Here is a 12,921-nt window from a genome sequence, read left to right on the forward strand (position 1 = left end):
TGGTGTGCTGCTAACCTCAACTCGGGATGTTGTGGGCCGGTGGGCAGAGTACTTCGAAGACCTCCTCAATCCCACCGACATGCCTTCTATTTTGGAAGCTGAGCCTGGGGACTCTGGGTTGGGCTCTCCAATCTCTGGGGTCGAGGTCGCCGAGGTGGTCAAAACACTCCTCGGTGGCAGGGCCCCGGGGGTGGATGAGATCTGCCCGGAGTTCTTCAAGGCTCTGGATGTTGTAGGGTTGTGTTGGCTAACACGACTCTGCAATATCACATGGACATCGGGGGCAGTTCCCCTGGATTGGCAGACCGGGGTGGTGGTCCCCCTGTTCAAAAAGGGGGACTGGAAGGTGTGCTCCCATTACAGGGGGGTCACACTCTTAAGCCTCCCTGGCAAGGTCTATTCGGGGGTTCTGGAGAGGAGGGTCCATTGGATTGTCGAACCTCAGATTCAGGAAGAGCAGTGTGGTTTTCGTCCTGGTCGTGGAACACTGGACCAGCTCTTCACCCTCAGCAGGGTCCTGGAGGGTGCATGGGAGTTCGCCCAACCAGTCTACATGTGTTTTGTGGACTTGGAGAAGGCGTTGGACCGTGTCCCTCCGGGAGCCCTGTGGGGGGTTCTCCGGGAGTATGGGGTACCGGGCTCCTTGATACGGGCTGTCAGGTCCCTGTATGACCGGCGTCAGAGTCTGGTCTGCATTGCCGGCAGTAAGTCGGGCTCGTTTCCGGTGAGAGTTGGACTCCGCCAGGGCTGCCCTTTGTCACCGATTCTGTTCATTACTTTTATGGACAGAATTTCTAGGCGCAGCCAAGGTGTTAAGGGGATCCCTTTTGGTGGCCTTAGGATTGCATCTCTGCTTCTTGCGGATGATGTGGTCCTTTTGGCTTTATCGGGACGTGATCTGCAGCTCTCGCTGGAGCGGTTCGCAGCCGAGTGTGTAGCGGCTGGGATGGCGATCAGTGCCTCCAAATCCAAGGCCATGGTCTTGAGCCGGAAAAGGGTAGAGTGCCTTCTCCGGGTCAGGGGGGGGGGGGGTGTCCTGCCCCAAGTGGAGGAGTTCAAGTATCTCGGGATCTTGTTCACGAATGAGGGAAGAAGAGAGCGGGAGATCGACAGGCGGATTGGCGCAGCGTCTGCCGACAAGTGGGCGTTGTACCAGTCCGTCAGGGTGAAGAGAGAGCTGAGCCAAAAAGCGGAGCTCTTGATTTACCGGTCGATCTACGTTCCCACCCTCATCTATGGTCATGAGCTTTGGGTCATGACCGAAAGAATGAGATCACGGATACAAACGGCCGAAATGGGTTTTCTCCGTAGGGTGGCTGGGCTCTCCCTTAGAGATAGGGTGAGAAGGTCAGTCATCCGGGAGGGACTCAGAGTAGAGCCGAGTCCTTCACGTCGAGAGGAGCCAGTTGAGGTGGCTCTGGCATCTGGTGAGGATGCCTCCTGGACGCCTCCCTGGTGAGGTGTTCGGGACAGGTCCCACCGGGAGGAGGCCCCGGGGAAGACCCAGGACACGCTGGAGGGACTATGTCTCTCGGCTGGCCTGGGAACGCTTTGGGATTCCTCCGGAGGAGCTGGCTGGGGAGAGGGAAGTCTGGGCCTCCCTTCTGAAGCTGCTACCCCCGCGACCCGACCCTGGATAAGCGGAACAAGATGGATGGATGGATGAATGGATGGATGGATGAGCTCTATCCAGTATATATATTTCATCATTTTTGGCGTTATAGTAAAAACGACAAAAATTTACTAAATAAAAAATTTAGTACATTTTTTATTTACTAAACTGAACTATTTTAAATGCTCTTTTGTAACAACCTCCATCAAAATTTAGAACCATAATTTTAAATAGATTGTACGTTGAGGCCTGGAAGATGTGTATCAGTTTTAGCGTTCTACATTTCAAGCCCTTTATTTGTATTATATGCATTTATTATTTTTGGGAAGATGCTTGTATGCAATATATACCTTTGAGTCCATGAAAATTTTCTGAAGGGGAGAATAAAGTATATTCTGTCCTTTTCTATTTTCTAATAACAAAGCATTTCCTCTACACATAGAAATATATGTGTAGAATATTAATGTCTCAAATATATTCTATCTGAATATATTTGAGAATATTTTGGTACTTCACTGATGAATTGAATATTTTTCATTAATTTGCTAATTTGTGTCTTGCAATAAAATCAAGGTTAAATTTTGCTATTGAATTTATGGACATGATAAATCATTACAGCTATTCAACATCTAGACCTGACCATCTGGAAATCTTTTGATAACATTTTAATGAATCATACATTTTTTAAAATATTTTGAAAATGAATTTCAGTGTTAGAAAATATGGTGATTAACATATTTTACAGAAAAACAATATGTCCAACAAGTTGTCATGAGGTCATACATTTCTGTTGGGTAGTTCACTGGTGGGACCAACTGAAGAAATAAAGAATTATGGGTGTTTCTGTCTCATTTTATGTATATATATATATATAGGAAAATTGGACACACTTCAAGTTGATCTTCTAGTTCCGGACATCTTAAAATATTGTCATAATTTTTTATTGAATATTTATTTTTCCTTTCTGCAGTTTAACTATCAGTAATTGTTGTGATTTGTGGTTTCTGTGTGCTTATTTTGAGTTCCTGTGTCTTCCGAGTCTCCATGTTGTTCTGTCTTCCCTTTAATTGTTCCCAGGTGTGTCTCGTTCCCTGATTACCTCCTGTGTATTTAATGTCTCGTGTCTCTGCGTCTCTGTTGGGTCCTTGTCAAATATTTGGTACCAGTTTGTGTTGTTGTTTCTTCCTGTAGCCAGTTGCTACCAGTGATGAGCCTTAGCCTTCCGCTCAGCTGTGCTGCCTGGTATTTGGGATTGCTGGATTTTGGACTTGTGTTACTTCACCATTAAATCATCTACATACATTTCAACCTGGGTTTGCTGCATCTGCCTCACCACTCACGCCACCACTTCATGACAGAAATTGAATTAGTATAAATATAGAAACCCTGACAAGCCCAACGTAAAATAAATTTTATTTTACGTTCGTCTTGTCTTAAAGAGAATCCCACACTGTCTTTAAGACATGTAATAAATATAAAACTAAAACTGTATTAGATTTTTATTTACATTTCAAGACTTTTCATAAGGAAGTACAGATCATTTAAAGTCTTAAGAAGTTGCTCGCAACAGTGATTTACAGAAGATTGCCAACGTCAGACAGAAAAATAAGTTATAAATTATATATCGAGAATGCATAATATCTTATGCTGTAAGAATTTCCAAATTTCTGACCTTTTGTCACAGAAAGAACTTTACCCTAAAAGCGACATTCACCTGTTCAGTATACATTTATGCAACACCTTGAAGCCTGCCCCTGTCTTAACCTATGTAGTTCTTTTCTCTGTCATCATCAAAAATGAATCAATCAGGGACAATTTTAGAATTTAGGATATTATCCTGGGTTATAATACTGACAGCTGATTGGGATGTACAACCACTCACATTTTTAGAACCACACATTTGCTAAAATATTAAATCAATTTCTGGCTTTAAATATACTAAGATGACAGTATCTCTACTTCATATTTACTCTACTTCACATGGCTTACAAATGACAAATCATCTTTTTCAAAACTTTTCATAGCCTAGTTAAGAAGTGGGCAAACCTGGTCCTCCAGGGTCAGTGTCCTGCAACTCTTAGATGTCTCCCTGGTCCAACACACTTCCATGAAATAGCTGAATCACCTCCTAAGTGGGGCCTCTTAGGTGACTGCGCTAGGGTCCTGCCAATGACCTCATTATTTGGCTCAGTTGTGTTGAAGTAGAGACACATCTACAGGTTGCAGGACACCAAACCTCGACGCCTGGAGTTGCCCAACCCTGGCCCAGTAACGTCATACAAATAACATAGAAGATATATCATTGACATGTTGGCACTGACTATGACAGATTCTGTCACAAAGATATGTCACATCACTGTGCAATGTCGTAGTAATATTCTCGTAGTCTTGGCTCAACGACAGCAAATCCAGGTCTTTCTTCCACCCTGTAAGAAAAGACAATAGCAGAAATTGAAGAAAACTGGTTGGTAATTAATATATACTTTCTCCAAGAATCACAGTTGTATGATTAATTCTAATTCAGTTATAAGACACATACTTATAGAGATCTTGCTGCCAGGAATGTATTGCGATATGAGACTTACTTATATGTCCAACAAGTTGTCATGAGGTCATACATTTCTGTTGGGCAGTTCACTGGTGGCTCCATGCGTTTTCCACTCTCAAGCATCTGCATAACATCATTTCCCTTCATTCCCTGTGGAAGATGATTCAAAATAAAGATGACCATATACAAGTTAAAATGTTTTTAAACTGGTAAAAATTAAAACATAAAACATATACCGGTACTCCTTCTGCAGTTTTGCTTATTAACTTTGCATTTTCTAAATAGCAACCTCAACAACAGATAAAAGAGAACAGACAAATTATTATATTGACTTTGACCAGTGGATTGCTCTAACAATGCCCTGCATGTGGTGGGATTGTGCAGCAGTTAACCCTGCCAAGTAATTGACTGTATCTATGAAAGACCAGCAGAGCATATATATGTTTAAACAGCATTTATTCATAAATATACGTTTATGTTTTGTTTGTACCAAGAACATGTTTTCTGCCTTCACTTAATTGTTTGGAAATTATGGATGTTGTGTTCTGAAGCTGATCTGACACTGATCAGTTGTTGCCCCCCTTCCTCCTAGAGTGTCCAAACATCTCAACCTGGTAACCCAAAGGAAAATGTTCTGAGGATTATAGCATTGCATCTCTAAATTACTGTGAACAAGCAGGATATGAGTAAGTGAATTGATGTTATAATGTCCCAACTCTAGTTAGTTACCTTGTATGGTTTTTGGCCAAAGGAAAATGCTTCCCACATGAGTACACCAAAGCTCCAGACATCACTTTTGGATGAAAATTTGAAGTAGTTTATGCATTCAGGAGCATACCACTTCACTGGCCACTTCCCATGACCCTTGGCCTGAAAGACAAAACACAGTGTGTTGAGTTGTGTTCCACCCATGGACAAAGTTGTTGGCATCCATCCATCCATCCATCCATTTTCTATACACCCTTCGTCCCTAATGGGGTCTGGAGGGTTGCTGGTTCCTCCCCAGCTAACGTTCCGGGCGAGAGGCAGGTTCACCCTGGACAGGTCGCCAGTCTGTCGCAGGGCAACACAGAAAACAGACAGGACAAACAACCATTCACACACACACTCACACCTAGGGAGAATTTAGAGAGACCAATTAACCTGACAGTCATGTTTTTGGACTGTGGGAGGAAAAAACCGGAGAGAACCCACCATGCACAAGGAGAACATGCAAACTCCATGCAGAAAGATCCCCGGCCGGGAATCGAACCCAGGACCTTCTTGCTGCAAGGCAACAGCTCTACCAACTGCGCCACTGTGCAGCCCAAGTTGTTGGCATGCCTCTGTTATATAATATAAGTACAAATTACTACTCTTTCTTGAGAATATTTTCTGAATTCTCTATCCAGTACAAGAAACTTCAATTCAGAAAGAACAAGAATATTTTAACCCAAAATGTATGGGCTACAGATATCTGGTTATACACCAGCTGTGCTCTAAGGTTGTTTTCTGTATGCTGAGCCTGCTGGGCCATTTGAAGATTAATGAGTATTTTTGTATAGAAATCGATATTTCTAGTTTAGCTTGTATGATTTCTCTACACTACTCTTTTTTTTATTTTGTTGTTTTTCCATTTCTGTTTCTCTTGTTCTTGTCCACTTTATGGTGCAGAAAAAATAAAGGATGATTTTATTATCTTATCTTATTTTTCAGACATCATTGTCTGATTTTGCACTTAAAGAGTTCAGAGATTGATAGTTTCTGCAATATGTACGCTAAAATTTATGCAAATCTCAGCACAACTACTCAGCATTTTATGGTGACTTATGCACAAGTGAATGTCCCTATTTACATCATTTTTGTTATTATTGTATTAGTAAACAACATGATTAACTCATTTTACATAAACATTCATCTATGTACTATTAAATAAAATGCCTGATTACTGCTCTCCCCTCCCCAAATCCTTTCCAAGATAAGCCAAAGCCCCTCCCAGCCAAATTCCTCTAGAGTTGGATCTGCTAGTCATGGTAAGGGAAAAGATGAACACAGGAATGTGCAGAGACATCCTGGATAAAAACCAAAGCACATGTAAATGTCCTGCAGTGGTCAAGGCTATTTCCAAACATAAATGTGATTGAAGATCTCTGGAGATATCTGAAAATGGCAGATGGATGTCTCCATCCGACGTAATGAACTGAAGAACACAAAATAAGAATGCAGTTCTTATTAAACCTAAAGATAAGAGTTAAAGCTACCTTTAGGTTTAACACACCTAAAGATGGGTGTGTTAAACCCATCTTTAACTGTTTAACACACCCATCTCCAAATCTCATATTCAAAGATTTGTAGCTGTAATAGCTGGATCAACAAAGTATTGAGCAAAGGCTATTAACACTCATGTACCTATATGTTATTTTTATACATTTGCAAAAGACTCAAAAGTTTAATGAGATATTTGTACATAGATTTTCGGGGTTTCCCCCAGTGATTTATAAGCCTGGCGGCCTGCCATGCTTTACTAGCCCCCTGCTAGGCTAGGTGTTGCTCGTTTTTATTTTTAGGAAAATAATAATTACATTTTTTTTTTTTTTTTTTTTTTTTTCGGATTTTAAGCATCTCTGTTGCTCTTAGCGTTTCACTGGCGGAGCAGCTGATGTCTTAAGTTTACCTCAGCGCGGATCGCGCACGCCTCCTTTCACTCGAACTGGACCCAAGCTGACCTGTATGGATATTTACATCAACCCCCTGTGTGGGGTTTAAGCTCTTACCACATCAAGGTAAGAGCTTAAAACCCATCGCATTAACTCTGGTAGCGCAGCTCTTTGTGAACCACAGAAATAACTTGTAGTTGCGCTTTCTGAGGTGCAGGTAAAGTGAGAGGTGAGAATGAATTATCTTTGTGGACAGAATGATGCACTTTTCCATCTCAACACGCTGCCCAGCTGTGGCCCTGTTTTCCCAGTAAAGTTTATGTCTATGGTCCCGGTTGGCCGGAGTGTTAGTGGTTAACGAACTAGTGCTAATCTCATTGTGCAGGTTCAGCCCGGTGAGGAGCTTTCCTCAAAGTCACACATCACACTGGTTTTTTATTATTTTATTATTATTTCTATTATTATTTTTCCAGTTACACGAAGCATCAAACCATAACAAATGCTTTGTTCGCTTAGACAGAGTTAATGCACAGTATCTCAGGACTCTGGGTTTTTGGGTTTGGTTTTGCTATTTCATCATTGACAGTATTTCTTTAGTTCACTTTTAGTTAGCCCTTCATGGTCATTTCAGTTATTATTTGAGATTATTCAGTGTTATTAGAATTGTCTTGTTATTGCCTTCCTTATTTTCAATTCTTTATAGTGTTTCTAGTTAAGTTTATTCTTTAATTACTCTTGGTTCTGTTATTATTGTATGTCTCATTCTTTGTCAGGCTTTGTTTAGTGATTATAGTTAGATCATTTTTATTTTATCCTTCTAGTTTTTCCTCATTTCAGCCTCCCTGCAGAGTTTCTAGTAATGCTTATTTCTTAGTTATTTCATCACACTAGGTTCAGTTATTCTTACATGTCTGAGTTTAGGTTTACTTTTCTTTAGTGGTTCCAGTTAAATATTTATTCCTTCTAGCTTTCCCTGGTAGTGTTTCTAGTTTTCTTATTTTGTCACTTTTGCTTTAGTTGATCTTTTTGTCTGAATCTATGTCCATCTTTCTTTTGCCATTCTAGTTAGGTTATTTCTTTGTTTAGATCGTCTATTAAAAGAAAAAAATAAATAAATCGTTGACTGGCTCTAATATTCCAAATCCAAATAAATAGGAGCTGTAAAACACAAAATGGTGATCTGATCAATCAGCTCCAGTCTGAGCCGCTCTAGCTCTATGTTCCTTAGTTCTTATTGTTGTTAGATCAGTCTTGTTTCTGTTCTGGTTTCCCTCATGTCTTTCTCTCCTAGTTCATCAGATTTTCTGTACTCTTTGTGTTTGTGTCAGAAGTATATTCTGCTCCCGCTTTTGTCCTTCTTCTTCTTTGTTTCTATTATGGCGGATCGCAAGCAACGTTAAGGTGCATACCGCCACCTACTGTACACGAGTGTGTAGCAACATTACTTAACATGTTTAAATTCTATTTTTAAAATTTTGTATTCTGAAGATAAATAAATAATGCTTTCCTTAACCAGTAAATATCCACTATGCTTCCTTCATTTTCCAATATTCCTTTAATTCCCTTTTGTTTTCCCCAGCAGATCTTCTTAGCTTCCCTGTACCACCTTCTCCCCAACCCTCAACTTGCTCCTGTGCCAACCACTCTCACCTGCAGTCAATGAAGCTCATCAGCCCTGGTTTTGTCTAGCTCTCTACCTACCAGTATTTTAGCCTCATTCACTTCTATCCATTCCTCGTCAGATCCTCATGTTCATTTAGCTAAATCCTCTGTGCTTCCTTGTTTTCTCCTAGTGCCTCCTGGATTGATGTTCTTTTGAAATTATTTTTGGTGCTACCTTGGATTTTTTATTTATTTTTTTGTAAGTGCCCATTGTCATTTCTACCATACTACATTAAATCAGCAAAAAACTCAACAGCTGCCTCCACCTGTCTGAATTTGGGTCCACCTCTCCACTACCAACAACATGACACGGTGGCGCTGAGATCTGAAGAACTCGTCCCTTAAAACTCAAACAAACCAAAACAGTTTATGTGGCTCTTATTTTAAAACTCAGCAAACATGAAATGGAAGAGCTACTAAAGCCACTTTAGAAGCATTGAATTCAGTCTCCCATTTGTTGCACCTCTCTGTGCAGTGCAGCGGATTGCAGGGCATGCAGGGCCTTGGACCGGCCCTGCATGATGAGGCCTTGAGCAGAATTTGACTTAGGGGCCCCTCTTACTGTTAAACTATGGAGTGAAGCATCAAAGCACTCCATGTGTGAGTATTTACACAGACACAGATACTTTTACACATGCACAGATATTTCGAGACTATATGAAACCGTCAGCATCTCTAACAGCTTCTGTGTTTTAGTGAAATCTAGGACAGGGGGAATAGTTTAATTGGCCAACCTAAAAAGCAATAAGTTATAATAGAAGTTTATTAATTTGTATTTGTGAACTAACAGATATCAAACTCAAAGATTAAACTCACAGCTTCAGATTGTTGCCATGGTAACCATCTAACTATGATGATTGTTCTTAGAACTTTTACAAAGTAAACTTGCCAGCTCCTAAAAATCTTACATATAAATGTTAAACAATTGTAAATATTTTAATTTATTTATGCTGAAACCATTGATTCAAATTTAATACCATTGATAATCTGAATAAACAAATGTTATAATTATGTATCTATGCTCTGTGTTAAAATATTAGCATTTATGGCCCCTGAAGCCCTGGGGGGCCTGATGGAGCATCTGATTCAATTTGGATTAAACAGAAGTGCAAATACTTAACTAATCAAATAATACAATTAAAATGAATGTTGTTTTTAAGACTAGTTGTGGGTTAAGATATTGTTTAGTTTAACAAAATTTAGAATAAAAAAAAATGCAGAAAAAGGGAAGCACTGTGAATACTGAATATTCCTGCAGAATATAACTGATATTCTGCAGTAGAGTTGGGAGTGAATAAAGTGGGTGATTATAAACTAGGCTCAGCTATGAGGGAAAGGAAGAAACTGAAGTAGAACTGAGGAAATGGGAGAAATGGCCTTCAAAATATATAGGGAATGATGGAAACCAGGCAGTTCTAAATAAACACACACAAATAACAACCACACACACACACACACAGAAAGAGAGATGCATCCAAAAACCCAATCTTGACATATTACCTTGTAGTAGTTTTGCTCTTCTGCAACAGCTTTTGAGAGTCCAAAATCACTGATTTTTGCATAGTGCTGTGTGACCAGCAGTACATTCCTGGCAGCAAGATCTCTATGAACAAAGTTATGCTCTTCTAGGTATTTCATCCCCATAGACACCTGATGAACCAGCTCTGTGATGTTCTTTACTGATGTATTTCTGTGGAAAATCATTATTTATCCAGATTTTAATAGGAAATAAATCACAAATCATGGGAGTGACATAAAAAAAAAGAAAAAATCTAAGCTATTCAAAATTTAAAAAGGCAGCATGAGGGTAAAAAAGAAAAAAAAAATACAGCACAGCTAGATTTAAAGATAAAAGGGAAATTTAAGGAGAAAAATGTTACTGAAAGTTAATTTAGGATTAAAAGAAAGCTTCAGGTAAAATCAAACTGGTTTGAATCAGCCAGACAATTTGACAATATAGACATATGACTCTTAGTGGATGAGATTCATCCAGTATCTGTACCAGACTTCAATATTTACACCTAGAAGATGTATAGTCATGTATTAATCAATGCTGAGTATTCAGAAGCTGAAAGTTTCATCAGTTGTTGCTACATTAAAAACAGATTTCTAATATTATTTAGGAATCTACCGTATTTTCCGCACTATAAGGCGCACCTCAAAACCTTCAATTTTCTCAAAAGCCAACAGTGCGCCTTATAATCCGGTGCGCCTTATATATGGGCCAATATTGAGCCACAACAGGTCTCACAACTACGGTAAGCAGCTGCCGACTTCAATTTACCCCATAGAAGAAGAAGAACTCCAGCCGCTAGATATTGGTGTCACAGGGCATTCAAAGCTAGACTGTGAACTGCGCGGGAACAGTGGATGACAGAAGGCAAACACACGTTCACCAAGACGGGGAGACAGAGCCGACGACATACGCCACAATCTGCCAGTGGATCGTAAATGCCTGAGCTGATAGATCATTCTCAACTGTGGTCCGAGCTTTCAGGAAGGCAGGAATTGTCACTGAACTGCTGGACAACAGCAGCAACACTGACTCCATTAATGACGACTTTGACGAGACGGAGCCGGGCATGTTGGATCCCGTATTCGCCCAACTGCTTAATTCAGACACTGAAGAAGACGAATTCGAGGGATTCGTGGATGAGGAATAAATTAATAAAATGAGCTTTACATGTTTATTTTGTGTGTTTACAGCTGAACAAGGTTGGTCATATTGTGAATATGGACATTAACATTTGAACAACGTTGACTTATTGATATATTGTTATTGCTTTGCAGGGGTCTCAAACTCCAGTCCTCGAGGGCCGCAGTCCTGCAGTTTTTAGATATACCACAGGTACAAAACACTGGAATGAAATGGCTTAATTACCTCCTCCTTGTGTAGATCAGTTCTCCAGAGCCTTAATTATTCTATTCAGGTGTGGTGCAGCAGAGGCACATCTAAAAGTTGCAGGACTGCAGCCCTCGAGGACTGGAGTTTGAGACCCCTGATTTAGAGTGTTACTACATTGTGATTGCACTAACGTTTGATTTACCCTAACAGTATCAGACTGTTCTTTACGTGTTTATAGAATCGAGGAAAAGTTCCCCTCTACTATGTGATATAAATGTTGCACTACATGTTACCACGTCACTGACTTTACCTCGGGGAAAATAATAAAACAGTTGTTTATTCATTTTGGGAGCGGAGTTGTCAGAACGCTGGTTTGTAATCTATTAATAAAGTTTGACTGACCTATCTGACTGTTTTGTTGACATTCCCTTTAGTGCAGCTCCATTTAATGGATTCATAATGTAACCCCAGCCTCTAATGTAGCGTCTATTCTATCATATATAAGGCGCACCGCCGTATATATGAAAAAGTTTTAAAATAGGCCATTCATTGAAGGTGCGCCTTATAATGCGGAAAATACGGTAATATGAAACACAATAAAACTGAACTCTTGCAGTTTTTAAAATGTCAAACTATTATTATGTTTATTTTCTGATATTTGTTTTAACAATAGAATGAACACGAGGAATTGAATGTTCACCTTCTGAACATTTGCTAGAAAAAGTAAAACAAGCAAAAAGATTTGTTTAGATTTAGGTGTATTTACCCAAATACAGTGAAAGTATTCAACCTCCTGGAACTTTTCAAACTTTTGCCGCTTTTCAAGTTTCAAACATAAAGATCTAAAATTTTTGTTATTTTGTGAAGAATGCAATCGTGAGGTGCAACAAAATTTATTGGATATTTTCACCTTTTTTGACAAATAAAAAACTGCAAAGTGGGCCGTACAATATTATTTGGTCTCCTTGCATTAATACTTTGTAAGTGCCACCTTTTGCTGCGATTACAGCTACAAGTCACTTGGTTTTGTCTCTATCAGTTTTGCACATCAAGAGACTGAAATTTTTGCCCAAACAGCTGGAGCTCAGTGAGGTTGGATGAAGAGTGCTGGTGAACAGCAGATTCTCAAATGGATTCAGGTCTGGACTTTGACTTGGCCATTCTAACAAGTTTATTCATTTATTTGTGAACCATTCCATTCCAATAATAAACTGCAAAGTGGGATGTGAAATATTATTTATCTGTCAAAAAAGTTGAAAATATCCAATAAATTTTGTTCCACCTCATGATTGTATCCCACTTGTTATTGATTCTTCACAAAATAATAAACATTTTAGATCTTTATGTTTGAAGCCTGAAAAGCAGCAAAAGGTTTAAAAGTTCAAGGAGGCTGAATACTTTTGCTAGGCACTGTATATATAGTATTGAGCTGTTTTTTCCAACCCTGGTCCTCGAGGTACACTGACCTGCGTGTTTTAGATGTTCCCCTGCTTTAACACACCCCATTCAGATGATGGTAATTCAGTAAAACCCTGTTAATCAATCATCAATTTTAATCATGTGTGCAGAAGCAGGGGAATGTCTACAACCTGCAGGGCAGTGTTCCTTGAGGACCAGA

At 39.7% G+C, this 12,921-nt stretch overlaps 1 protein-coding gene across 4 annotated transcripts in view; it reads right to left on the reverse strand.

Moving 5' to 3' along the window:
• Nucleotides 1–3,098: 3,098 nt before the first annotated feature.
• The window catches only part of syk (spleen tyrosine kinase), a 46,711-nt gene continuing 36,888 nt past the window's right edge, over nt 3,099–12,921 (reverse strand). For all 4 annotated transcript variants that reach the window (XM_044144102.1, XM_044144103.1, XM_044144101.1 and 1 more), the window contains 4 exons: nt 9,959–10,148; nt 4,890–5,030; nt 4,198–4,310; nt 3,099–4,038 (listed from right to left, as the gene is read on the reverse strand). In XM_044144102.1, the coding sequence (XP_044000037.1) occupies nt 3,966–4,038; nt 4,198–4,310; nt 4,890–5,030; nt 9,959–10,148 (517 nt within the window). In that variant the 3' untranslated portion in view covers nt 3,099–3,965. The remainder of the gene's footprint in view (nt 4,039–4,197; nt 4,311–4,889; nt 5,031–9,958; nt 10,149–12,921) is intronic.

The sequence above is a fragment of the Gambusia affinis genome, linkage group LG17 (assembly GCF_019740435.1).
Source record: "Gambusia affinis linkage group LG17, SWU_Gaff_1.0, whole genome shotgun sequence".
NCBI classification, from domain to species: domain Eukaryota; kingdom Metazoa; phylum Chordata; class Actinopteri; order Cyprinodontiformes; family Poeciliidae; genus Gambusia; species Gambusia affinis.